Source organism: Limulus polyphemus, unplaced genomic scaffold (assembly GCF_000517525.1).
Source record: "Limulus polyphemus unplaced genomic scaffold, Limulus_polyphemus-2.1.2 Scaffold1310, whole genome shotgun sequence".
In the NCBI taxonomy this organism is placed as follows: Eukaryota; Metazoa; Arthropoda; class Merostomata; order Xiphosura; family Limulidae; genus Limulus; species Limulus polyphemus.
The window spans coordinates 183,593-210,822 of NW_013666920.1; the positions used below are offsets into that span (position 1 = coordinate 183,593).

A 27,230-nucleotide genomic window follows, 5' to 3' on the forward strand; every position below is an offset into this window, starting at 1 on the left:
ATATATTTGCAAATGAAGGCCTAATGTTTGTTTCTATAGCTACATTACATATGTTTGCTTATAGGAACTACAACGTAAAGTATTGATTTTGGTTGAGGAACTACAGGATGAGAAGCATGGTTTCAAGCCAATCCACGAAAACCTGAGTTACATGAGGCAACAAAACAAATACAATCTTTGTGGATTCACTTTAATCAGTTTAAAAAATGGCATTAACGATTTTTGTATATATTCAGGCTTATCTCTAAACAAATTCTGATGTAACTAAAATGACCATCTTCGAAACCGATAATTTATGATCTGGACAGTTTTCTTTTCTAAGGGGTTTTCTTTTTTCTAATCTAATTTATTTTTTGAATGGAAATTAGAAAGAAATAGTCCAAACTTTTATTTCCATGGTATTTCTAGTTGCTCGAACTATAAACATTACACTTCAAGATTTATTTTTAATTTTCTTGTTTGCTTCTAAGCTTATGTGTGGTTATCACAAGTACATGTCAACACTTTTGGTTTACTCGACGTTTGATTTCTATTTCTACGTATTTTTCTTGTTTATTTAGGAACTTCTTATTGGTTGAAGTCACTTTTAACGTACCACCTATAGAGTTTTTTTAGAACTTTTAGTGGGTCATAACTTTGAAAAAGAGCTACCGCCTTTAGCAAATAACCTTCTGAAAGGGAAAATCTTGATGTTTAACGCTTCATAGTGGAGAGTACAATAGTGCAGTGTGGAAATTAGCGACGCATTTTAAAAATATGAAGTTAGTGCAATCATTGATAACACAGCAAACGAAAGGCGAAATGTTTAAATATTCACTTATCATTTTGAAGCAAGATTGTGTTATAGTTTTTGAAGATGTTCTTTTCTTACGTATTATATTATGTCTGTTAGACATTAAAGTTATATTTTTGTAAGAGAAAATTTTAGATTAGGACGAGAGAAGGTTGATTATGGACTCCAAGAGGATTGGAAACACTGAATCCTCTGACGAGAGAGTCAGTGAGTGACTCTGTTGGATTTCATAATCAACCTTCTCTCATCATCAAACAAACACAGCCCAAATAATCTGTTACAATTTAGGTAAGAACATTTAGGCGACAGCAAGTTATGCAAATGATCTAAAACGTTTTTGTATTTAATATATTGTTAAGATCATTGTTTTCAAACGAAACACAGAAATACAATTATTTCCCTGTTTTAGTAAATATTATTCATAAAGTGACCTCAACTAAAAAGCATCATGATACAGCACCCTTTAGAGGTAACGATGACATCGTTTTGAATAATGAGGTCATTCATCACCAGCAAATCTGTCTCAGTCTTGTTGTTTTTGTTTGATTTATAGCTGTAAGTCGACTGCTTCAATCGGCAAAATAAGGGTATCAAAATAAATATTCTAAAGAAATCAACAAGTGAAAATTGATTGAGTATATAAAACGAAACTTTCTGACTCAAAAAAAATAAGAAGAAAAAATATGGAAGCAACTATTTGATTGTTTTTTCAAAACAGTGTTTCACAATAAACTTTCAAAAAATTTACAACCGAAAACATTATACGCTCACTAAATCAAATTATACATGCAGAAACTAGATGCGTTTCAAACGCTTGTTTCAAGCTTCCTGATCCTAGTTAAGTATTTCTCTGTGAGAACGTAAAATTCTGGTGAGTGTTCTGGATCTTGGAGTCACTAAAGAGTTAGAAAGATGGACCTTCTACCCTCACGTTTGATAAAGAAGGCTTGCCTTCCAAACTTACCCATCTTACACAATTTACGCAATAGTTAGGCATGTACTCAAACATAAATATATAAAATGTATTAAAATACTCAAATGATCAACGTTGTTTTAGTACACAATTAAAATCGACGTCGAAACATATAGAGCGTCTTTCAAGACCGTTGATCGATCTTGAAATAAAGATTTTAAGTGTGTATTAAACAATGTTGATCGTTTGAGTATTTTAATATATTTTGAATATATGCACAAGTTCCTTGAATTTTAGCCTTTTAATAAAACATAAATGTTGCTTTTTGTATTTTCATCACTGTTTATTCAACGCTATATAAGTTGACGAACACGGTCACTTTAATTGCTGAATTATTATTCTGATTATTACTGTCCAATGAAGGTTAATTTAACTTAGAATAACAACAATAATATTATTCAAAAAACGTGCAGTAATATCTGTTTAATCCGAATTAAAAATTAAACTATTAGTAGAAGTTTTACGACCATTCTTCACCTCCCAGTGGCTCAGCGGTAAATCTTAAGGCTTGTAACGTTAAAACCCGGGTTTCGATGCTTGTTGTGGGCACAATGCAGATAGTTTTTTTTTGTTGCTTAACACCAAATAAATAAACAAAGTGTTCTTTATGCTTTAGTAATTTCATATAAGAGTCGGGACATCGAGATCAGAAATGATATATCAATTACATAAAAAGTATCAGAACTAAAACAGATTTGCCTCGTTTGTTTTTATGCAAACCAGAGAGCCAAAACAACCAAGGGGCAAATGAAAATTACTGGTCATCTTTTTACGCCTAAATTAGCCTCATTATTTAGACTTTTGACCATAAAGTCGAGCCAATCATAATACTGCTCGTGATTTCATTGATAGCTGATCCCATGGTGACTGCAACCCGAAGAACCAATGAGGTGTCAGAGAACATCGTATATGGTCATCGTCTGGATGCGTGGTTATATTAGTCAAATTTATACATTACGCTTTAATTTTACTCATAAGTTCTTAGAATTAGGTAGAGGATAAAGCTTAATCAAAGGATCACTTTTCAACAAGTTTATATTAGGCCTTAAAAAATGGTGGTAACCTGAATGTCACCCCTAGAAGACAGTAATTCTACTGTAAAAAGCAAAGAAACTTGTCTTAAGACAACACAACAAACGCTTGAATGCCTAAAACACAAGTTAAAATTAAAAACAATATTGTCACTGTGGGATAAAAAACTGAACAAAAATGTGTTGGCTGATGCACAACACTTGTGTTCCATTGGACACTATCTTCATACCACTTCGTAGCACATTTTGTAAAACTATTTCCTATCACAGGTTATTTTGTAAAATTACTTCCTAACGGAGATCATTTTGTCAAACTACTTCCTATCACAGGTCATTTTGTAAAATTACTTCCTAACGGAGATCATTTTGTCAAACTACTTCCTATCACAGGTCATTTTATAAACCTACTTCGTAACACAGATCATTTTGTAAAATCAGTTCCTAAGACAGATAATTTTGTAAAACTACTTCCTAACACAGGTCATTTTGTAAAAACCATTTCCTAACACAGGTCATTTTGTAAGACCCACTTTCTAAGATCACAATAAAACGTGATTTTACCTCATACAACAATGTTTTTATATAAACACAATTTTGAATTGAAAACCGCACGTCTTTTATTTTGCTACAAAACACGCAAGACATGCAAGTTTATCGCTACAACAGTCTGAGTTTAGGGAACACAATGTTTTTGCTAATTTACAATACAACTTTTTTTTTCTAGTGTAGAGACACTTTCACATTTTGTACTTCTGCTTGCTGCTGCTGTTAAAATGGTTTCATACAGATTTTTGATGATAAATTATTATCCTGCAAAAATGTTTTTGACTATGAAATTGTCTCTTAAACGAATGATACAAGATGTGATTACTTTGTATATTATACTTGTCAGATTTAAAAACTAATTTTATCTATCGATATTTGATTAATCTTCGATATATGCTAATGTCCATACTGAACAAACTGGCATGGTCTGGTGGTTAGAGAGCTCGGTTCGAAATCTGTAGGTCGAAAGATAAAAGCTCTTTACCGAACATGCTCGCCCTTTTTAGCTGTTTTGGAATTATAATGTTACGGTCAATCCCGCTATTCATTGGCAAAGAGAAACCTAAGACTTGGCGCTGGGTGGTGTTCAGTCTCTAGTCTATCACTTAAAAATTATGAACGGTTAGCGTAGATGGCCGTTGAGTAGCTTTGCGCGAAATTTAACAAAAAAAAAACCCTGGCAAAACTTTTCCTTCCAATGAGATTATTCTACAGTGAATGACGAATTTGTGTTTCTAACCTTATTGTTCACGTTATTTTTTAAACTTGTGAGCTTGTTGGATCCTCGTGTAAAATAGTGACATCTATAAGTGAGTTTGTTCGAGGATTCATTTCATAAGAATATGAAAAAAATATATTTTAATAATCTTTATTAAGCAATAATAATAGATTATAATAATGTAAATAGACATAATTTGATAACGTATTTTCGTCTTGTTATAAGATATTTGAAAATTTTATTTTAAATTATAAAAATACTTTGGATTTAGATTCACTACTACTTTGGATTTTTTTTTCGATTTAAGATGCTCTTATGATGCTAACTGCTTTCTGGAAATGAATTAACAATTTTCACATTAACTGTGTTACAGAGAAATAATCATTCAAAAATATTAAAGGTAAACTAAATTGCACAAACTGTAATGATAAAACAGACTCGAAAAAATTGCGAAATAAAGTGTTTTTTTTCCCTTCACTTGCGTTGCAGCAGAACGTTACAAAATTTAATTGGCTTTTAAGTTGCAGAATGAAAGCAATACATCTGGATGTAGGACAAATATTAATTATTGCGCACACACACAACACTATAATGCTTGCCTATACATCTGTAGACAGATTATATTTATATATGCAACTTGCAAACATATTCACAAAATTAAATATTTTATACTGTTTACTGACATCCTTGATGACACACCAATCGCGCTATTTGTTATTTCATTATATTTATCGTTATGTATATTGTATGTGATATCCATTTGAACTTACTAAGCTGTGTATAGAACTACGACTCACAGGAATAGCTCCTATCTTGTGTCTAAACTATTTAACAAATAAGTAAAGGAAAAATTAAGAAAAAAGGTTATACCTACTCTAAGTTGGATTTTTATCTAACTACTTGAACAGATACATAATTTATAATATTTATTATTATTATTATTTTCTTAAATATTTTCCTCTATGTCTATTTTCTCTTAATGTGTGTACAAGCTTAAATTACCATTTACTTTCATTTAAACAGTTTAGAGTTAAATATTAACATCCTACGACGAATACGAGAAATAATGTGCTTTAAATATAAGTACAATTATATAATAATAATCACTTTACATTTTGTTTTATATGTTTTGTTTGTTCAGAAATTGTGTTCAGTTAAAAGTACGTTTCGGTGATAATCGCGTTGTGGTTGTATTCAAACTAAGCATATCATCTTATGATTACTAGTGGTTCATTACTTTCTGATTTAAACATTACAGTACAAAAAACATTATTTTTTATGCTTACTACCTTTCCATCGGTTGGGTGTCCTAGTTTTCAATAAGATGATGGCACATGCAACAAAAAGAATTAGCACTAACACAACAGACACTCCTGATATCAGGATCACCTTCACTTGGAGATGCCAACCTATATCTGTAAAAAAAATAAGGAATAAAGAGGCTTTTATATATTATTGAACAATAACTTTAGTTCAGAACTAAAAACAATATCGAAACTATTTAAATTTCTCCTCACTTTATAAATGTATCGGCTTTTTAAGCCCATTTTTACAAAACTCACTGTAAAAGGCGTCACTTAGAATTAATAGGAACTCGAAATGAAATACTGTGTGAAGTTTAATATTTTACGTTGAATGCATAATGAAACATATGATATTATTCTTTCATAGGAAAGTTAACTAAACGACCGCATTTTACCAAGGATTATAAAGCAAACTATATTCTGTCTTAAGTTAAGAATTATAACTTATTTTTTATATGTTGGCTAGTCAGAGAAATGTTCCCACGTATTCGTAAGTTACATATATTGTTCCTTAACAATACATTTTATAAAACACTTTAAGTAACGATATTGACGATGTTTTCCAGTTTTAATGTTTATTGTTAGTACATAAATTCAATAAGGTAATACATGAAAAGAATTGCGGAGGTAAATATAACATTGGCACTTTCTAGTTTTAAGTTATACCTTTCCCCACCACTGTTCTCAGTTGTCTGAAAATCATCATATATATATTCATATTGACATTCTATTCTATACTATGCAAGGGTTAATTTTAATCTTATATTGACCAATTTTGGCGGTCATCTTTAAGAGAACAAACAAAATTAAAAAAAAAAGTTTTGATAGTCTATATCATAGCAAAAAAAAAAGAGAGTTAATTTTAAATTTAGATTTGATTCTTTGTTTTTTTAAAGAATTGAATTATTGACGCTTAATCAGTAAATAAATAATATTCAATTTTGATCTTAGAGAATAAATGATGTGTAGTTTCGTTTCTTGTGGAAGGGAAACGAATAGTTCAGACAGAAAAGAAGCTTCAAAATTGAATTATTGTGCCATTTTCAGATATTGCACGTGAATCACTCCCAAAGGTTTTCTTTACAGAAAATAACGATATAAGGAGAACAAGCTTTTAAAGGTTGTGTCGTAATCGCATAAGAACTATCAAAAATTCGTAAGGGCTATTTCATAAAAGAGAAAAAACAAAAAAAAAAAAAAGAAAAGAAAACAGGAGGAACTTTCTATTGGTAGCTTGCGAAATGACTTGAAATGGTTAGTTCACATGATAGATCAAGCTTTCATCTAGAACTAATCTTTCCAGAATTTAAGAACTCAAAACATTCATTATTTTGTATTATAACAATACCAAAAAAAACAACAACAACAAAATAAAAACCAACAACTCAAGCATAATCATATTTAGCTAAGCATAAAGGTATTTACTACACATATCTTCTGTATCTGGATGCAGTGGCTCTCCAGAAAAACAGAGGTATGCACTACAAGGATAATTTAACACACACAATTTCATACATGTAGATTCAAAGGACATCAACAAGACATGTAATTACAAGCTAAGCGAAGAGATTTCTTCTTCACAGAACTTCATAAAGAAGGAATCGTAAGAAGTTTATGTAAAAGCTAAGCATAAGGAGGTTTTATATACATTTGGTTTTTGGACGCAAGGATGACCTCATACAACTTAACATATGTAGCTACAGAAAATACCAAAACTTTCATTGATGTAATGTATTAGGATGTACCGCAATAAGAACTATGTCTATAAAATTAGCATAAGTATAGTTTAATTCATTGAATTAGATTGTGTAAGTCAGAGAATCTAAGGAAAGAGGAAGATCTATTACATACAGCTCCTTACACCTGGATGCAGAAGACAAGATTAATCCAGCCGTCATTAAATTTATTCCAGACACGATTGTGATTAGCTTTGAAAGTTAAAAAGGAATGCATCATAACTGAAAAAGGCAGTGATTGCAGCAACTTATTTTAAATTCTGAATATTTCCTTCAAACAAAACACAAGAATATTCCAGTCTCAGTTAATTGATGGACTACTTTTGTTAGTGTTGCTATAAAAGAAATGGACAAAAAAAAGATTCATGTTTTGTTAAAAAAGTATGACGCCTCTTGTTTTCCGTGTCATGTACTTCAGAGATGTTCAGATTAGAATACTTGAATTTCTTATAAAAATATCGATACAAGTCTTTGTTTTTTTAATAAATAAATAAATTAAATGTAAAAGCAATTAAAAATTTTGATGTTGAACTATGGAACCCGAAATATGAACCCCCCAGTTTTGAAAAATTGGAGCTACATTTTTTCTGGAATTTGATGCACCATAACATAAAATGAAGATTTGTTATGGAAGCGAAACGGATAAAAGCCGCTCTTGCTTTCTCGATAAGATATTATTTCTTCGTGAATATTACACTGATGCGAATAAAAAAAATGGCGGTTGCTTTCCGTCTAAATTATTATTTTAAATGCGGTCTCTGGGAAGTTTGATGAGCTCATTGGTAAATAGTTTTGACAATCATTCGTTCAGAAACATAAATAAATATAAATACATGAAAAAAACAGAAATTACTATTGCTACAATTTTAAAAATGCGTTGCTATGACAACTTCCAAAGTAGATTATATCTTCAAGAGTTTAATATTGTAATCCTCTTTTCTCAACATAAATCTAAAAGAGAGGTAACAATTAAAGTTTCTTTTATAAGAAACGTTCTAGTAACGATTCAAACAAATACAGACTATGTTGACTTACCACAAGTCATCCAGACCAAAATTCAAATATGTGCAGATTGGAACGAGCAGTTCCTGACCACTATATACAACCACCAGGAATAATTGCGCCCAAACTGGTTTAGAAACCAATAGCGAAGAATCCGCTTGAGAGAGGCAGCGACATAACATATATTTAATTGTATGCCTGAATGAAAAAAGCTTCTCAAACTATGTACGCTTACTGAAAACATTTTACAAGTCAGTCAGAAGGTGCAGACGCAATCATAGAGTGATGGGATATAACATCCCACGTAAACAATTAAACTTTCCGGAAAAGTACACGCTTCACGAAATAACCACCGTCGCAGACGACTGACAAACGACTAAAACATAAACCAGTTAAAATTCCGATTTAATTAATGAGAAAAAACATCCAATTGTAATTACTTTATAATTAAGAATGAAAGAGGTCAAAAGAGTGTTTGACCAAGTCTAACATTTTTGCCTTTGTACACTGGCCGAAAATATAGGCAGATAAATCAAAAACATTGCTCGTACAATTTGAGATATGGTCAACATCATGTGATTTACTTGGAGGAATAAATGTGTCTTATTAAAAAACGACAACATTGTAATGCATGCAGGTTATTCGCCATAATCTTTGTTAGAATAACTTGTGCGATAATTCTTTGTTTTTAAGCGTGAAGGGAATTCCATTTTTTTTTTAAAGGAAAGCTTTTAATTTTGTGAAAAGTGATAAGTAATCATGCTCCTTTAAAGTAAATGTTAAATAAGCTGGTTTGGTAGTTGATAGTTAACTATTGTAGAGTACATGCGATTTGGTTTACTTTTTTTAACCTTGAAGTAAAAATATGGAATGACAAAATGATACATTTATCACTAATTACGTTTTTGCAAAGCTTTATACTGTATACTGAAATGAAAACCTGTCAATTGATATACAAATTCGGACAAGGAATAACCTAATGATAAGTGTGCTGCGTTTTGGATTTTTTTATTGTTTATTTGTTTTAGCGCAAAGCCACATTGGACTATCTGCTCTGTCAGCGTTGGAGAATAGAACCCCGGATTTTAGCGTTGTAAGTCTGGGGGACGATAGTCTATGGATAAGAGAGAACATTGGTTTGAGCAGTGTTATGCTGCAGATTACTTTCTGCCGTTAGAACGTTATAACCGAAATAACCAATCTTGTAATTCGATTAAGAGTAACCGTGTAAGAGGCAGATAATGCTGACTGGTTTTCTTCCTTTAGGCTAGTGTTCTAAAGTGTTTGAACACTGTGGTTTCTTAGCTAGTCGTTATTCTACGTGTCACATAATGTACCATTCAGGTTGAAAAAATAAAATAAAGCAAATATCAAACCCAAAATTTTAATCATTATAAAGAAGGTTGAATTTTTCAATTTATTTTCAAATGAAGGGCAATATATACAGAAAATCTATATCAATATTGGCCTGCTAAAAATTAAGAAACATAGTTTTAATGCCGTCTTCCAAGTTTAATGACTCCTTCTTTCGCTGTAAAAATTAGTGATTAGGTGTGGCTACTTTACGTTAACCTGAATCTTAGGGAAAAATTCGCCAATTTAAAAAAAAAGGAAACCGAAGATAAACTATCATGTTGAATTACTTGTACAAACTCAACGGTGGTGGTAATAAAGACTTGGATTATACGTGTAAAACATATAATATATATACAGCTATCAATATACGCATTTTCTATTCCGTTTCTTGTACAATTCCAAACATAATGTCACGTGTTTATATCAGAATAAGGTTATAATTATAAATGACGTTTTATTCCTTTCTAGTTTCTCGTTTATATGAGAGTAAGCGAGTGGAAGTAACTGTGTTGTCAAGATGTGTGGTTTCAAGATGTGTGCTCTACTTTGCACTTCTGTGCTACTACAGCGTGATTATACCAACAGAAACTTACTAGAAGTACAATGATATTCATAAGTTTTTCTTCAGAAAAGTTTGGATATGGTACAGGGTGTTTAAAAGAATGTCAAAGAAGGTGTTTTGCATTTCTGTTATTTTCAAGTACCATATTATAAAGCTTACCTCTAAATGAAGCTACTGCAAACATAATATGCTCCGGATAGTGTTCACTGAGCCTTTCATTATCCGCATTTTTTATCCAAATCTCTAATCTCGTATTTTTGAAACAGAGAGGAAGAAGAGAAACAAAATCAATGCTAAGTTGCGAAAAAAAAGCAAGTTAGGTAATAATATCGAACGTTCCTGAATGGAACTTACGATTCTCAATACGCCTCTGGTGAAATTTAGTCCTTTTAAGGACATCTAACTTTTAAGATACGATAATTTTAAATATGGAGTTTTCTTCATAATGACAATATGTATCGCGACACTTGCTTCGACTGGAAGAATGGTCAGCTCTGCTATGACATAAGCAAACTAAGTTGACTCGAAACAATAAACATTCTTCTGAACTATATTTAACTATTTTTGTATTCATATACTCTTCTCAAGCCTACTAAGTCTGCCTAAAATTATATTGAAACAACAAATCTAGAGTGTTAGCACTAAAAGTGGTATTACTTTCTGTTTGTTGAGGAAACTAAGTGTATTATTTACATCCATACCCGCGAAAGCGTTATTTTATTATTGCTTTTCAAATATCACAACAGGTACGTCCTTTCTAAGATTATAAAAAAACAACACCTATAAATAAAATGATTGACGGAAAACTATTGAAGAGTGTTGTTCCACCTATAATTTTCTTTGACGTTACACTAGTGCTTATGATGTATGTACAGTATCAGGTACTAATTCAGTCATTATTGATTGGTTTACATATTATATTAAATATTCAAGATAAATGAAAAAACAATAACCTGGCCTAGTCTAGAGAGCTATGACTTGTAAAGTCTGCAATATTCGTCGGAAAGGGATCACTTTTAAATTGGGGTCGGTTGTTCGTTAGAGGTTAACAAGCTGGACTTTGAATCCGAGGGTTAAAGGTTCGCGGCTCGATTTCGAAAAAAATGTGCTCCGCATTTTGGGTTGTGGGTACTCTATAGAACTGACAGTGAAATCCTACAAATAGTTTAAACCAAAAAAGCCAAAGAGCTTGTGGTGGGTGGTGTTGATTAGCTGTCTTTCTTCTAATCTATCAGTTCAAAATTAGCTTTTTATGAATCCCCCCCCCCCCGATATAAATATTTTAAGATTGAATATAATTGCGTATATACAGTCTTTAGGGGTAAGATCATTAGCAGAAAGTTTCGGATCTTGAGAGGTAAAATTTAAATCTAAATCATGAAGTACGTTTTATAAAATTAGTTACAACTCTGTTTGGAATCTTATACAGAGACTTTAGTATTTTGTGAGCATATAAAGATGACACAAATAAGAAAACTGAAGGAAAATGGATAATGGTGACAAAAAATTAATTTTTAGGCCAACGCGAGGCCATTGACGATAGAAACGGAAATGTAAAAGGTGCCCTCAGTGGCTGAACGCTAAGATTATTATGGGCTTATAACACTTAAAATTGAAGTTCGACACTTGCGGTGGGCATAGCACAGGGAGTCCATTGCGTAGCGTTGTACTTAAACACGACCGTTTAAAAAAAGGTTACTGTAAAAGAAAAACTGGTATAGTTATAATAGAAAAAAAAGAATGTTGGTGTAGCTATGCATATCATTTCAACAGTACTGTGAAATATATTGGAATTTATAATATCACATCCCAATATGGACCTTAGAACTACTTGCTAATGTAGACTCTGTTAGATAGTCCTGATGCTTTTGATGGATGGTGTTGAAGAACGAATCTTTGAATGAGAGGACCAAATGGATGAACAAAGAAATTCAAGGCAGAATAGGAACTAAAGAGATTTACTGTGTTAATGAAGTCAAGATGCCTTCGTATGTTTGGCGGAACGATGAACGGTGAAAGACATTGAATGATGGCTAAAAAAAAAAAATTAAAAAATGGTAGAAGAGAACAGTCAGAAGACTGAGACGTCGAAAAGCAAACAAAGCAATTGTCACGCCATGTGTAAAAGAAGCTAGATACAGGAAACTAAAAAAAAAAAAGATACCACATGAACGGGCGATCGAAACTGTTTGCATGGAAACTAAAACAGCAAAAACGTTTGACTTTCTGATTGATAAAACTCCTTCCTTTAGGAAAGTTTTCGCTAAGGCATAAAAATACAAAAATTTCCTTTAATGATACAATGAGAATACTTTTAAAGAAGCAGATAATAAAAATATTTACAATAGAATGTTTCGATAGACATTTTGCTTTTAGTACGAATTTGATAATGGCATTATGCATGCACTTTTCTATAGTAGACGTCTTGTTTAAGAATTTCTTGTTCTTCTGTCAAAAATAGAGTAGTTGAATGCACTAAATCGGTGAGAGTTTTGTATAATGTTATTTCAAGTTACACCAGTGATTCTATTTGCACAGTGTCTAGCATTACTTCAGTTACTGATGACCTATTTATACTAGAAAACAATCAAGCTAAATAAATAAACAACCAACCCTGTCTCGACTGTTCTGGTGGTGCTTGTAAAGTCTCAACATTCGCCAGAAAGGGTTCACTTTTCCCTAGGAAGTTATTGGCGTACATTTTCATTACGTATAGTGTTCCAGGGTTAAGTCCATCAGCAATAAAAACCGGACTTTGAGAGGTAAAGTTTGACTTTAAATTATTTCGAGCTTTATCAAAGACCTCTGAGTAGAAACCTTGTCTAATTCCACCATCAAACCCTTCCACACACTCCATCGCGATGATGGTCTGGGTCAGGTTGATGACAGTGCAGTTTATCAGAGGATCCGGCGGTCCTTTAGATAAGAAATAATAGAAATATACCCACTAAGCTGAGAAACTAGGTCATATAATAAACTAAACAAAAATGCCCTGGAACCTAGCAGGATATATATCTTTTATACAACAATGCCCTGGAATCTAGCCGGTTTTATATCTATTATACAACAAAGTTTTTCGTGAAATCCGAGTATAATACTTTTATAGAGAAGTCGTGAATACTGTATTTCGCAACTAAGACATTCAGATACATAATATATAGCTATATCTCGATATCATAGGACATACAATCAAGGGGATATCGTCTTTTGTCACACTGTTCTTTTACTACCTCATTTTGCCTAATTTTCAGCTAAAGCGGTTATTTTTTACTACCAGAAATATTATTTTGTTTTCTCAATAGGTTTTTTTAAGTTTATTTCTTTATTTACAAATCAAACAGGTTTTCTATTATTCACTATCTTCGGGTGAAATTCATGTGACATAAAAAATATTCTACTTACTTGCGGCAACTATTGCGAAAACACATGGCTTCAACTGAGGACCAACATTATTAGCTCCTGAACAAGTAAGCGTTCCGAACGCAGATTGGGAGGTAGGGATATAAGTTAGTGTGCTAGACGCTCCTTCACTATAGACGTAAAAAATATCACTATTTATCATAGAATTATTGAATGTCCAGGTGAAGGTCACGTTCTCCGGATCACTGTCCAATTCGCAGGTCACTTCAACAGGTTGATGAAGAGCAGCACCATATACTATGTTTTCGGTGGATGTACAAACTGGTGAATCTGCAGTAAAAATAACTCTTTGATGAGAAAATCTCTGTATTTGAAAGTTATTATAGAAATTTGTAGAAGCGATGATTAATCAATAAATAAATATAAGCCCCACAATGTTCTAATTATAGTTTCTGTTACAATATATTATATGCACGAACGTAGAAAAAACAAAACATAAACAACTCAGCTGAAGTGTTGTGAAGTAGAGAAACTAAAAATAATATATCCAGGTGTCAAGAGTGTAAACACTTCAAAACTTTGACGCTGAAAGTTTTATTATTAAAGCTACACGAGGGCTATTTGCGCTAGCTGTCCCTAATTTAACAGTGAAAGAATAGAGGGAAGGCAGCAAGTCATCACCACCCACCGCCAACTTTTGGGCTACTTTTTTACCAACGAATAGTGGGATTGATCGTCACCTTATAACGCCCCCACGGCTGAAAGGGCGAGCATGTTTAGTGGGACGGGGATTCGAACCCGCGACCCTCAGATTGCGAGTCGAGCGCCGTAACCACCTGGCCATGCCGGGCCTGTTCAACATGAGTGGGAACTGTTGCAACTTTTAATTCACATGCAAGAAGTAAAAAAAAAAAATGCCTTTAATGTGAAGGACAATCGCCCGAAGAAGTGTATTCTATATGTGATGAAATATTTCAGGAAACTTTGGATAATTATTCGCCACTCATTAAGCATATTTTGAATGAACGAAAAGATTTTTTTTTTACTAGAGAACTAAGAAACTGAATATGACGATGCACAGCATTAGCCTTCTGTTGTTAGTAAGTTTCGCAATTCTTTGAATTTTACTATAAAAATTGAAGAGCAAAAGATTTGAAAAAATATTTTGAATCATATTCGGCTCTCAAAAAATTCGAAAATGTATCCGTATCTCCGTCGTTATCAACAGACACGGAACATTTTTGGCAGGACATATGTCCACCAAGTTAATCAAAATCCGATCATTTTTGACTGAGTCATACAGCAAAAATAACGTGAAAAATCGGACCCCATGTTAACAGATGAGGATTTTTTTTTTATTTGCGTGGCCTTGACCCTCCAACAACTAATAACTTCTACGTTTAATCATAGTTCCAATGTTTACTAAGTTTCGTTCAAATTCATTCAGCTGTTTTCGAGAAATCCTGTTGACAAACACGCACACACAGGGGTGAAAACATAACCTCCGTCACCTTCTGTGGGGGAGGTAAATGTACTCAAACTGATTAGTCTAGTCTTTATCATTTAATGGATAAAGAGTAAATCTATAGGTACTTGAAAGGAAGAAGATATACATAGTCTTTTATATTTAGGAAAAGTAAAATGAATGGCTGAAAATACAACAAAAAGAAAACAGCTGGATTTGGTTAGGCGCAACCCAGATAAACAGACAAATTTTGATCAGAATTCTGTAACACATATACGCAATCCTTTTCAAGATCTAGATAAAATAGGATACGAGTCTTACTTATCTGGCAAACCGCAGTGGAGAAAGAGGCTTTTATTACTGAAACAGATTTCAAGTACAGTTTTATGGACAAAATTCTCGTTTATGTAAAGGAGTATTGAGCCAAGCTTCACAGTGGAACCTTTGGGCATCACAATAATAAAATTAGAGACAACGTCCTCGCCAGAAGGTTTTATTCGCGAAGAAGCTTAGTGACAATAAAAGTTTGCGTTAAAAACTTTCATTTACTTTAGTAATCTTACTAAGGAATTCTATATAATAAAGGACCTTAGTAATTTAACTTAAAAATTATAACATAAATATTTTTTTACTGAAAGAATTGTTTAGAATGAGTTTGCTGTTGGGTCAAATCAGGATTTGAAACTCCAACAATATAACGTTGATTCGAATTTTGCGCAAACCTACTCGAGGGCCATCTGCGCTAGTCCTTCCTGATTTAAAAGTGATCGATTAGAGGGAAAGGCAATAGTGGGATTGATAGTCACATTATAAACCCTCACTTGCAGATCGCTAGTCGAGCACTCTAACCACCAGGCCATGCCAGGCCCAACAATATAACATGGAACTTAATTCAATTTTTCTCAAAATTGAATATTTTCTTTGGTTAAATTTATCATTTCAGTTAATCTGTCAAAAAAATAAAGGAAGGATTTACATATTAGTGATAATATGCTAAATATAGATATGGTAACAATGACAGTGTTTGTTTTTATAACAACACGGGGCAGAAATATTGTGAAGGGTTGTCTCGATAGAGTTAAAGATGAGTTAATTAAATATATTTTAAATTTTTTGCTTCCGTTTCTTACGAAGACAGAAATTGATGATATTTTGAGTACGATTTAATGTCAGGTCTTTCTGGATAAACAGAAAGAACAGTAATGTGTTAAAGGATCTGTTCTTCTTCTTTCAGATAACAGAATTAATATAGATAAAACTAGAACTTTATAGTTCTTCGAATATTAATCTAAATAGCTGTTGATTGAAGAGCAGCCTTCTCAAAACGCTACGAATCTACCCGTACACATATACAGTCATTCATAAATATACTCATATCAGAGAAACAGAAAAGAAAATTTCTCAAACTGGGGCCCACGTTTCATATCCGAAATTTCATAAAAAGTTTTACAGAAATAGAAAAAAAAAATTTTGGAATACAACTTTTCAAAAAAAAAAAACATTGATGGGTTTGGGGGGGTCCGCGAATTTTATTTTAAATTAAAAAGGGTCCCCGGAGTTACTAAAGTTCGAGAACTGCTGATCTATACCACTACAGCTATAGATTAACTTGATCTATAGGTATGTATATGTATGTATATATATATATATGCCCATAAACCTATTCAAAATAAAAGAGCGTGTATAGATAAAATCCGAACACAAACTCTACTGTGTATGTACTATTTGTCATTATAAATTGCCCCCCCCCCCCCCAGTGGCACAGCGGCATGTCTGCGGGCTTACAACATTAGAAACCTAGAAATCGGGTTTCGATATCCGTGGTGGGCAGAGTACAGATAGTCCATTGTGTAACTTTGTGCTTAACTTTAAACAAACAATCTAAATTACTCTGTTGCTTTATTTTATCATCCCGTTACTTTACCGTTTTCTGAAATAAACCCCACTCTTCGATAAATGGTTCTAGATAAATTAAACTTGATTTTCCAGTTCAATTACAGTTGGATATTTAGCTATAGGAACCCGTCATTTAATAATTTGTACGAAAAATAGTTTCACCAGTGAAACGTGAAATTGAAAGTCATTATACCATTTAATACAAATCAGTAACTAAGCTTTCATGTCGATCCACAAAAAAATGGTGAAGGGAGGGATTAAAGCATACAATTGAACATTCATATCCTGGCAGGCATCTAGTAATCTGAAATCCACGAAGATTATTTGTATTCGTTTCGAGAATTCACATCGCTGGCTTTCGTTCAGTTATCTTTTTTTAAATTATTTTATGGTATCCGCTATCTTTAATATTTAGTTAACCATATTTTCGATTCTTTTTTGTAATTTAGTTACATGATTAGCTCCAAAAGAAAGAACACTAGTATGGACATCATAATATTGTATCAGCTGTCTTTAATATTTATTTATGCATATTTTCGTTTCTTTTTTTCTTTTCGTAATTTAGTTACATGATTGGCTCCAAAAGAAAGAACACTAGTATGGACGTCATAATATTAAATAATATTTTTCATTTTTTATGTTTTGGTTCACTACCTTTATTAATTTTTTATTGAGGAAGCTATTGTTTTGAGGATCAAAGCCAGAAGTCATTACTAAAACATCAAAATCTTTATATACGCGTTTCCTTCGCTGAAGAAAAACACAGACACACACAAAACAAAACAAACAACAACAACAACAAAAAGAAAAAGAAAACCGCGCCACACTTTGAGATTTCAATTCGTTATATGAGTGACGGTCAAATTTCGTTCTTTGGCGAGACCCGAGTAATTCAATAGTTGGTGGTGAGTGCTGTTAACAAGCTTCCTTCCCTCTAGTATATCATCAGTTCAAAATTAAGGACGCCTAAAGCAAAGAACCTTTGAGTACCTTTGTGCGAATATCCGAAAAGAAACAAAGAAAACTTAGATTATATTATTTCATTATAATGATTTTGTTTCTCAATTTATGAGACAGGTGAAGCGTACACTAGAGCAAGGTGTAAAATGAGAACAATGTTCCGGGATCATTTTACGATTAAATTGAGCGAAGACATGATATAATACATTTTCATTTTAACATACTTGTTTCTGGCAGGTAAAATAATGACATTTTAAATTAATTATTGAGGATCCAGTATATATACTTGAAACTGGCAGATATAAGGTAACTTTTAATGAACCTCAACAGTGAAATACATCACTTTAATAATGCAAAATAATCCTCGTATTTTATTGGAAATAATTATAAAAACGTACAGGTGATTCACGTACAGAAGTCTGTAAAAATGAATATTTTCTACAAAATGGTTAGTTCGATATTATCCATTATCTATCTATATATATAAATCACAAAACAATCTGCATGTCTCTCTGTTGGCTGTTCATTATCTAACTACTCCTAGGTCGCAGGGCCAATCTCAACTAAACTTTGAGGGACGATAATTTGGAACAAGGGCATGTTAATAGGGGCTCACAACCCATCCACTCCATTATTGCTGTTATTGAGCATTTATTATCTTTGACGTAAGTTAAAGTTAACTACATTCATAGATGGTGGCACGTCTTTATATCGAAAAGATAACTTTATTAAATTTTCTATAACGTAACATACACACAGATGTCATATATATATCTCATACAGTGTGCTATCACTTTCCATGGAGGAATGCAATGAAAACATGGCCGTCACTATTGTAATAATACGTAAATTCGGATGAAGTTCTACTCCAATAGCCACCATAAGGCTGATATAAAGAGCCGTTTTTGGAGTTATACTATCTTTCATCTTCGGCCCGTAAGACACTTCTGCGGCAAATAACCGTATATTAATTAATCAGATGAAATAATGTTGAAGGACATTAAGAGCTGGGTGTTAAAAGCAGGTAACAGAAAGCACCCCCTACTGCCAATACTTTTGCTGCTACATCTTAATACAAATAATAGTATCGATACTTTGTTCGGACCAAACCATGGTATTAAGTATTCCAGAGGCCTCTTGTTTTTTGGGTAATACTTCACCACATTTTCAGCATTTTGGGGGAGTCACTGTCATGTTGTAAGATGAAACTCTATCCAACATGTACACTCTTCAGATTTGCTATATACGTCTACTGAAATGAAATTTTGCCCAGTCTGTATGAAGTAGCTTTCACCAAAACTAAAACATCACTTTCTGTTCGTTTGCCACGTGGTATTATATCCTAGTAGCAACGAGTGCACTCAGTAAACTACATCCGGGAGTAATATCTATACTTTTATGGGTATCATGGTAGCTGATGTGGTGCTGTCTGATTGGTTGGATGATAGCCTGTCACAGTATAAGCTTTCAACTCCTGACTGGACTCTGGTGCAGTTTGTTTTCACATAATAGAGGGAGAGAGGGAGGAAATTCCATAATATTTTGATTTTCTAGCTGTTTTATTCACTGTTTCCATAATTTCCAATACTGAACATGTAAAATTTAATTATGAAATAATCAACATTTTTTTAGCTTTATAACCAATAATATTAACCCAATTAATTATAACAAAGAATGAAGCACATTATTTCTTACAAGACACACACAAAACAACATTCATTTGCTCCTAAACTCCACACTGCTCAGTAATATACGAGATCTTAATGCACTTATAAGCGTTCAAGTATTTGTAGTATTCACATTCAAAAGAAAAATATTTTGTTAATGACTAAAATATAACAACACAAAATAATAAACAAAAATAACAAACAAACAATAGCTGTCTATTCGAGGAGTTCTTCCATTCCCCTGCCAATGATTTTCTGAAAAGTATTAAGAAATTTCTAAACAATCCTCCCATATAAAGGCAAGGGTTAGCTGTCATTATAAATAAGTGCTTTCTAATTCCTGAGTAAATCGATTATTTGTACATGTCTAATAAAGGCTAGAAAAATTGTGAAACTTTTGAAGAAACACAAAAGTAATCCTTCATTTGTAATTAATTGGATAAGTCTTTACAATTATGAGCCACTAATTAATATCTCGTCCGAGGCAACAACATTGTGTTCTAGTGAATTCATTTGTTTTTTTTTTTTTTTACTATTCTTCATTCAAACCGTTGGTTGATAAAACAAAATAATGATCTTAAATAGAATGTGCTCACTTGAAGTTTGGATGTAGTGTAAGCAATTATTGTGAATCAAACTTTTACTTATTATACCATCTTCCTCCGGACAATAATTGCTTACACTGTACCCGGAGGAAGATGGTATAATAAGTAAAAAATTTGATTCACAATAATTGCTTACACTGTACCCGGAGGAAGATGGTATTGCTTTCTCCGCGTCCTTCACTATTTGTTGCGGTACACAAGTATCGCCCTCTGTTGGAACGTTGCACTTTGTGAATAATTAGAGTATTATTGTCAATGGTAATTCCAGCTGTATGATTGGCTAGAATATCTCTACGTTCAAACTTCCAACCAATATCTGTAACTGGAGGATTGGCCCGAATAATACATTCGAGGTCTACATCATTTCCTTCGTGTATTGGTAAATGACGTACTTTTCTTCCTAATCTTAAGATGAGTTGAGGTGGATCTGTCAAGTTGTTAAAAAAAAATCACAGTGTGAAAAAGTAACGTTCTAGCTAACCCTATTTAAGCCTTTTAATTAGGAGAATACTTATTAGACTAGTATATGACATTTAACAATATATATATATTGCGTAATATTACTGAAGAAAGGTACTATGTGTTTATTAAAGGAACCAGTTAAAACAGTCTGAAAAGAAAATAGTTTATGACTAATCCCACATATTAAGAATTTAAAAAGCCTATTGAATGTTTTTCAATGTGAATAAAAAAATATATCCGTTACTATTTACTTCTTTGTAATCGAATTTGGATTAACGTGTACATAAAAATAAACACAATAATTCTATTCTTAGATTCTCAATATCACTGTTTTTAAATATATATTTCTATAATAATTCAAGTAATTAATTTCTTAGGTTACATTAAATAAATGACATTTTCATTCAGTACAACTACTAAAGACGCTTCGATTTTGAAAAAAATGTGGTGCAGAATAAACATGTTTGATAATGATAAAAACAAACTTTCTTTTCCGAAATAAAACTATGTCTTTTGTTTGTAAGCTTTATGGTTTCACTCTTTTATAAAGGGTTGTATTTCAATGTAATTTGTCTAAGACTATGTCTTTTGTTTGTAAGCTTTATGGTTTCACTCTTTTATAAAGGATCGTATTTCAATGTAATTTGTCTAAGACTATGTCTTTTGTTTGTAAGCTTTATAGTTTCACTCTTTTATAAAAGGTTGTATTTCAATGTAATTTGTCTAAGACTATGTCTTTTGTTTGTAAGCTTTATAGTTTCACTGTTTTATAAAGTGTTGTATTTCAATTTAAATTGTCTAAGACTGTCTTTTGTTTGTAAGCTTTATAGTTTCACTCTATTATAAAGGATTGTATTTCAATGTAAATTGTGTAAGACTATGTCTTTTGTTTGTAAGCTTTATGGTGTCACTCTTTTATAAAGGGTTGTATTTCAATGTAATTTGTTTAAGACTATGTCTTTTGTTTGTAAGCTTTATAATTTCACACTTTTATAAAGGGTTGTATTTCAATGTAATTTGTTTAAGACTATGTCTTTTGTTTGTAAGCTTTACGGTTTCACTCTTTTATAAAGGGTTGTATTTCAATGTAATTTGTCTAAGACTATGTCTTTTGTTTGTAAGCTTTATAGTTTCACTGTTTTATAAAGTGTTGTATTTCAATTTAAATTGTGTAAGACTATGTCTTTTGTTTGTAAGCTTTATAGTTTCACTCTTTTATAAAGGGTTGTATTTCGATGTAATTTGTTTAAGACTATGTCTTTTGTTTGTAAGCTTTTTAGTTTCACTCTTTTATAAAGGGTTGTATTTCAATGTAATTTGTCTAAGACTATGTCTTTTGTTTGTAAGCTTTATGGTGTCACTCTTTTATAAAAGGTTGTATTTCAATGTAATTTGTCTAAGACTATGTCTTTTGTTTGTAAGCTTTATGGTGTCACTCTTTTATAAAAGATTGTATTTCAATATAATTTGTCTAAGACTTTGGTGTAGTCATATAATAAAACGATTTTAATTTTTCTCATTTCCTTTTTTTTTGTCACAGAGTCCTGTTGGTAGACAGTCTTAACAACCTAATGTATTAATGTCTATTTAACTAAAATCTTCATTACAAACGTTTTTGTAGAGCTATATAGAATTAATAGGCCTAATATTTCTGATAAAGAACAGGGACTGCAAATATTGTTTCCACATTAATTTTAATTTGTCCATTTCGGATTCAAAGTCAGAGGCGTGTAAAAATAACATTTCAAATATTTCTTTTGTTTTCCACAAATAACTACCCAAGAAGGCTTTTGTTCAACACCAGAACTCGTCAGTTGGCCTGTTTATACATGTAGTATAATACCTTAAAAAGTATTAGAAACCAACAGGCCTAAAATGAGTGACGTAAATAAATAAAAAACAACAACAGTTTTTGGCGTCTAAACCGTATTTTATATAGAATGATCTTAATTAAAGGAAGTAATTATAAATTGTACCCTTTGTGTTTCTCTTTCCTATTATGTTTTATCTTCAAACAAGTCTCATCAGGATGTTATATCCTCGTGTCTTTCTTTCGTATGCTTACCAGTTATCATTATACTTACACATAACGTTTAATTTCCAACTGGCTTTTATCGTACTTCCAGGAATATACCTATTCGCAGCAGCACAGAACACCATTTTCCCATCATCTCCAATGGATGGTTTCAAGGTCAGCGTACTGACTGTGGAGTTACCATTCGCTGAAATGATGGATTTGGCTGATTTTAACTCTATACCTTCCTTCCACCAGGTTACGTCAGCAGGAGGCCGGGAACCTGCGGTACTGCATTTAATCTTGATAGCCATACCAGCTGATAAAGGTCGCTTGTCACCTTCTATGTGAACTTCCAGCGGTCTAACTGGAGATATAAACAAAAACGACTTTCAAGTAATGACATTGAAATGTCCAGAATATTTAAACAAAACACGAAGTAAGTAGAATAGTAGTGGAGATTTATCATTCAGCTTCAAGGCTTTAACTGATGGAGGACTAAACGACTAACGTATGATACATCATTCACAAAAAGGACTCAAGCCTGATACCATTTCACGCTTATACTTTGGTATTGTAGAAATTAATTTGTTTATTTGAATGGTATATTGATGTGTCTAATATTGTTTGACTACGTTACATATGAATTTGACAAAATTTGGGATACAAGGTAATACTTTATATCAGAATTTTATACTTATTAGAGTTGCAAAGGATAATGACCAATATTATGGACCGCTAAACAAAGAAGATGGTGGCCCTTTGTTCATGTATTTTTGAGGAACAGAAGATTAAAATGTTTCTTATTATATATCATACGGTAGTCTTAGCGAGTGCTCCAATGGCCTCAAATTCCAAGCATCTTCACTTTGAAATTAGCTCTCCTACACCTGTCTGTTTATCATGATATATTGTTTTATGTTTACCATAGTTTGTGAGCCTTTTAAGGGACATGTCATCCAATGGTATAATGGTTTCCAGGAAAACATTTCTAGTCTCAATTACTTCTGGAGTTTGCATGATGATATCCACTACAAGATTGATGATGATGTTAATATTGTTGGTGTTGTACTGCGTGCTGGAGAAGGGGGCTCTGATATAGATAATGTTCTCTGGGATGTCTACGACCTACTATCTTTGGAAACAAAACTCTTGCAAAACCTGCAGAAATTACCTTCAGGACATAAGGGCACGGATCACATGAATTAGATAAGTTGTAACTCTTGTTGCCAGTGAATGCTATGAATTTTACGCTTTCTGTGTTGTAATTATTATTATGTTTTTAAATGTAACTAACATCTGACATGCTGTCTGCACAGTATTAATTACTATTTGTTTCTAAATTATATATTTTCTTTTTTATTCACTAATTCTAGTTAGTTGTTCAACGAAACATCAGTATTCCAGGGCCTTCCGTACCCATTATTGCACCTTTTCATGCATGAAAACAAAATTTTGTCTGGCAAACAGAAAAAAATTCACAATGATATTCCACGAGATCCTGATCATAAAATATCGTCCGATGAAAATATTCCAGCTATTTTCATAAAATTATGAACAGATCATGTGGATGGGTTTCAACAGCGTCCTGATGTGAAATTTATTGTGACTTTAGAAGACTTACATAATGTCTTTGGGATTCGAATATAATCTGACTAATCAAAGCTGCCAACTAAAAATTCATATTGGACAACTGACTCTGATGTGAGCATTACTGCTGTTTGTCATGTTCATAGATATATTAATAAGAATCCAAGAATATTTACACTTCAGTTTACAAGTTTGTCCTTTGATAAAGTACTCCAGTAACAGGTTCCAGTCTCTCTACCAACCCCTTTCTAAGTATTTGGAGCTTTGAGGAGGCCATCAATTATATTTTCGTCACCATTATTTGAAGCCAATAAGGTTTGGATTCAAGTATTGATGCATGATGTTCAAGTCATATGAAGGCAGATAAAAGTTAGCAGAAGGTGACACATTTGGAAGTTCATTCACCACCCTAACAAAGTGGTTGTTTGTTTCGTACTATCAAACAATTAGGGGATGATTGATTATTTCATTACAGCCAGTAAATCTCTTCCAACAAATCCAGCCTCAGAATTTCAGAATCACTGCAAGCATAAAAGTTGATCATCTGAAAAAAAAAAAGTCTCCACTAACGGATCTAAAAAGGGTTCTCCTGATGAGCTGCAAGATAATTGTGTTAGAATAATCTTAGTCAGACGGTATTATAAAAGGCATGTCAATGTTGCAACAAATTGTACTGACGGGCTGGTACAACCTGCAAGCGTTATAGCATAACATTAAAATAGAAGAAGGATGTGCCCCACCTTTTCATTGTTGGAGAGTACAATTAGGGAATGGCTGAAGTTGACCTCTTTGATCAGAAAAGGGGAAAGTATCGCGTGAAGACCTGCAGTAATATTCAATTAAATAACTGTCTGCTTCTGTCCCAGTGGTGCTGTTGTAAGAGCCTGGTTGTTGTATCGACAGATTCAAATATACCAGACAAATTCATTCTGTCGTAACTACTTATTTTATCCTGCAAATATTGTCCTATCATTCGGACCCTTTATCCTGTATCCCAGTTCTTATCCACTATTATAGATCCCGACATTTCCTTTATCCTGTCATTTAGACTACTGATCTTTTACTACTAGTTTTGTCGTATCATTTCATCCTACATCCGTATCACAACTCTTACTCTGACATACAGACAATGAGTCTTATGTAACATCATTTACCCTGTTTTATAGACCATTGATTTATTTGACTATTGCTATTCTTTATTCTTTCAAAATACATTACAAGATATTACAGTATATTTATTATACTCACAATTCATGTCAACTGTAACTGTTGATTGTGACGGTGGTATAACGTCATTATTAGTTGCCTGGCATGTTAATGCAGCCATGAGGTCATGACGCTGTAACGGTATAATTTGCAGTACATTTTTAACTTCAAAATTGTCTATTATTTCATATGAATCATCGAGTAAGACAGATTCTCGCCACCAGGTAAGATTTGGCCGTGGGTTTCCTGAATAAGGATAAGTAAACGTACTATTCAGAACAACTAAAATGGGTGTAAAATCATTAATAATATTCAACGTTAAATTGGTACACAATTAAAAACATTTTATTTAGGACCGAGGATGACGTTGTAACGTCGAAACATGTAGAGTCGTCAACAAAAACATTTTATTTGGCCTATCTATGGCCTTCAAAAAAATTGTGTACCAGTGTAACATTGAATATTATTTATGATTTTAGAGCTATAAATATTTGAAGTTAGCAATAATCGTGAAACTCCTCATATATGTAACTTATTTCCCTTTACAACTAAATTCATTCTATTTACCAAGTTAAAAATAAACTGTAATCAAAATTACTTTTTAAAATAATTCACTGTTTATTTTGCAGGAAAGTCACATGATCAAGATATTGACTAATCAAAAAGCTTTAGGGGGTTGTTATTGAAAGTCTCAATTTACTCATAAAAATGGTTATGGTTTATAGTAGACAAATACTAGTGAGCGAAGATATGACAACCTGTTTATCTTCTCCCCAATTTGTATGTAATCATTGAACAACAAACTTATAAACGCAAACTCTGATCCAAATGTGCCAGGGTGTACAGTTTAATTTCATATATATTCAAAGAACTTTTATTAACATCGGTGTATTTAGCTTAGATGTCATAATTCATTCTATGATTAACTAAACTTTGAAAAAGTAGTACATGTTACATTATAGCAAGTTGTGCATTAAAGTTTAGATTTTAGAATGACGTTATTATGTAGATCAAAATGTTATAGGAGTTAAGCCAGAAAAAACTTTGAACGTCAATGGCCATTCTTCATATTTATTCATATCTGTTCAAATGAAATTAACGAAAAAAAATTAATCCAAATAATGTATAATAAAGTTAACGCTCTTGTACAGTTTCTTGTTTTTCTCTGAATAATGGTAGATAGATTATATTGTTTTATTGTGAATATAAGCCACTAAATGAGACAATAAAAGATTTCCTGAGCTTCTCACAGAAACATAATTTAAATAAAAACTTCATTTCATCTTCCTTCTAGCTTCCATTCTCAACATGTACTGTAGATAATTGTATGCAGATACTTCAGTAACCATGAATTGTTATAATGAAATGTTGAAGGTTTGACATAATTTAGAAATGTGTAACTGTTAAAATTATTTCTGGTGTTTTCCCGCAGACTGTGGCAACACGTGTATTAGACAAAATAATATTTTATTAATAAAACTAAAATAAATATACAGTATATGTGTGTATATATATCATTCTATTTTATATAAACGTAGAATACATGGTACTAAAATTATGTGTTTGGTAGAGTAGTTTCGAACATGGATGGTATTGATGTGGATATGATATTTTGGCTATAGTTCAGTATTATAGTTTTGTATAGTGATGGTATTGATATGATACTTGACTTTTATTTGATAGGGTAATTTCGTACAGAGATGATATTGATGTGGATATGATATTTTGGCTATAGTTCAGTATTATAGTTTTGTATAGAGATGGCATTGATATGATACTTGGCTGTTATTTGATAGGGTAATTTCGTACAGAGATGGTATTGATGTGGATATGATATTTTGGCTATAGTTCAGTATTATAGTTTTGTATAGAGATGGCATTGATATGATACTTGGCTGTTATTTGATAGGGTAATTTCGTACAGAGATGGTATTGATGTGGATATGATATTTTGGCTATAGTTCAGTATTATAGTTTTGTATAG

At 32.3% G+C, this 27,230-nt stretch overlaps 1 protein-coding gene across 1 annotated transcript in view; it reads right to left on the minus strand.

Annotated features, from left to right (window-relative positions):
* Positions 1–27,230, minus strand: part of LOC106463040 (Down syndrome cell adhesion molecule-like) — a 105,522-nt gene that overhangs the window by 9,478 nt on the left and 68,814 nt on the right. Inside the window, exons 4-9 of the mRNA XM_022390448.1 lie at positions 25,289–25,492; positions 22,521–22,817; positions 20,111–20,401; positions 13,424–13,711; positions 12,635–12,937; positions 5,351–5,476 (exon numbers count right to left, since the gene is read on the minus strand). Of these exons, the coding sequence (XP_022246156.1) occupies positions 5,351–5,476; positions 12,635–12,937; positions 13,424–13,711; positions 20,111–20,401; positions 22,521–22,817; positions 25,289–25,492 (1,509 nt within the window). The remainder of the gene's footprint in view (positions 1–5,350; positions 5,477–12,634; positions 12,938–13,423; positions 13,712–20,110; positions 20,402–22,520; positions 22,818–25,288; positions 25,493–27,230) is intronic.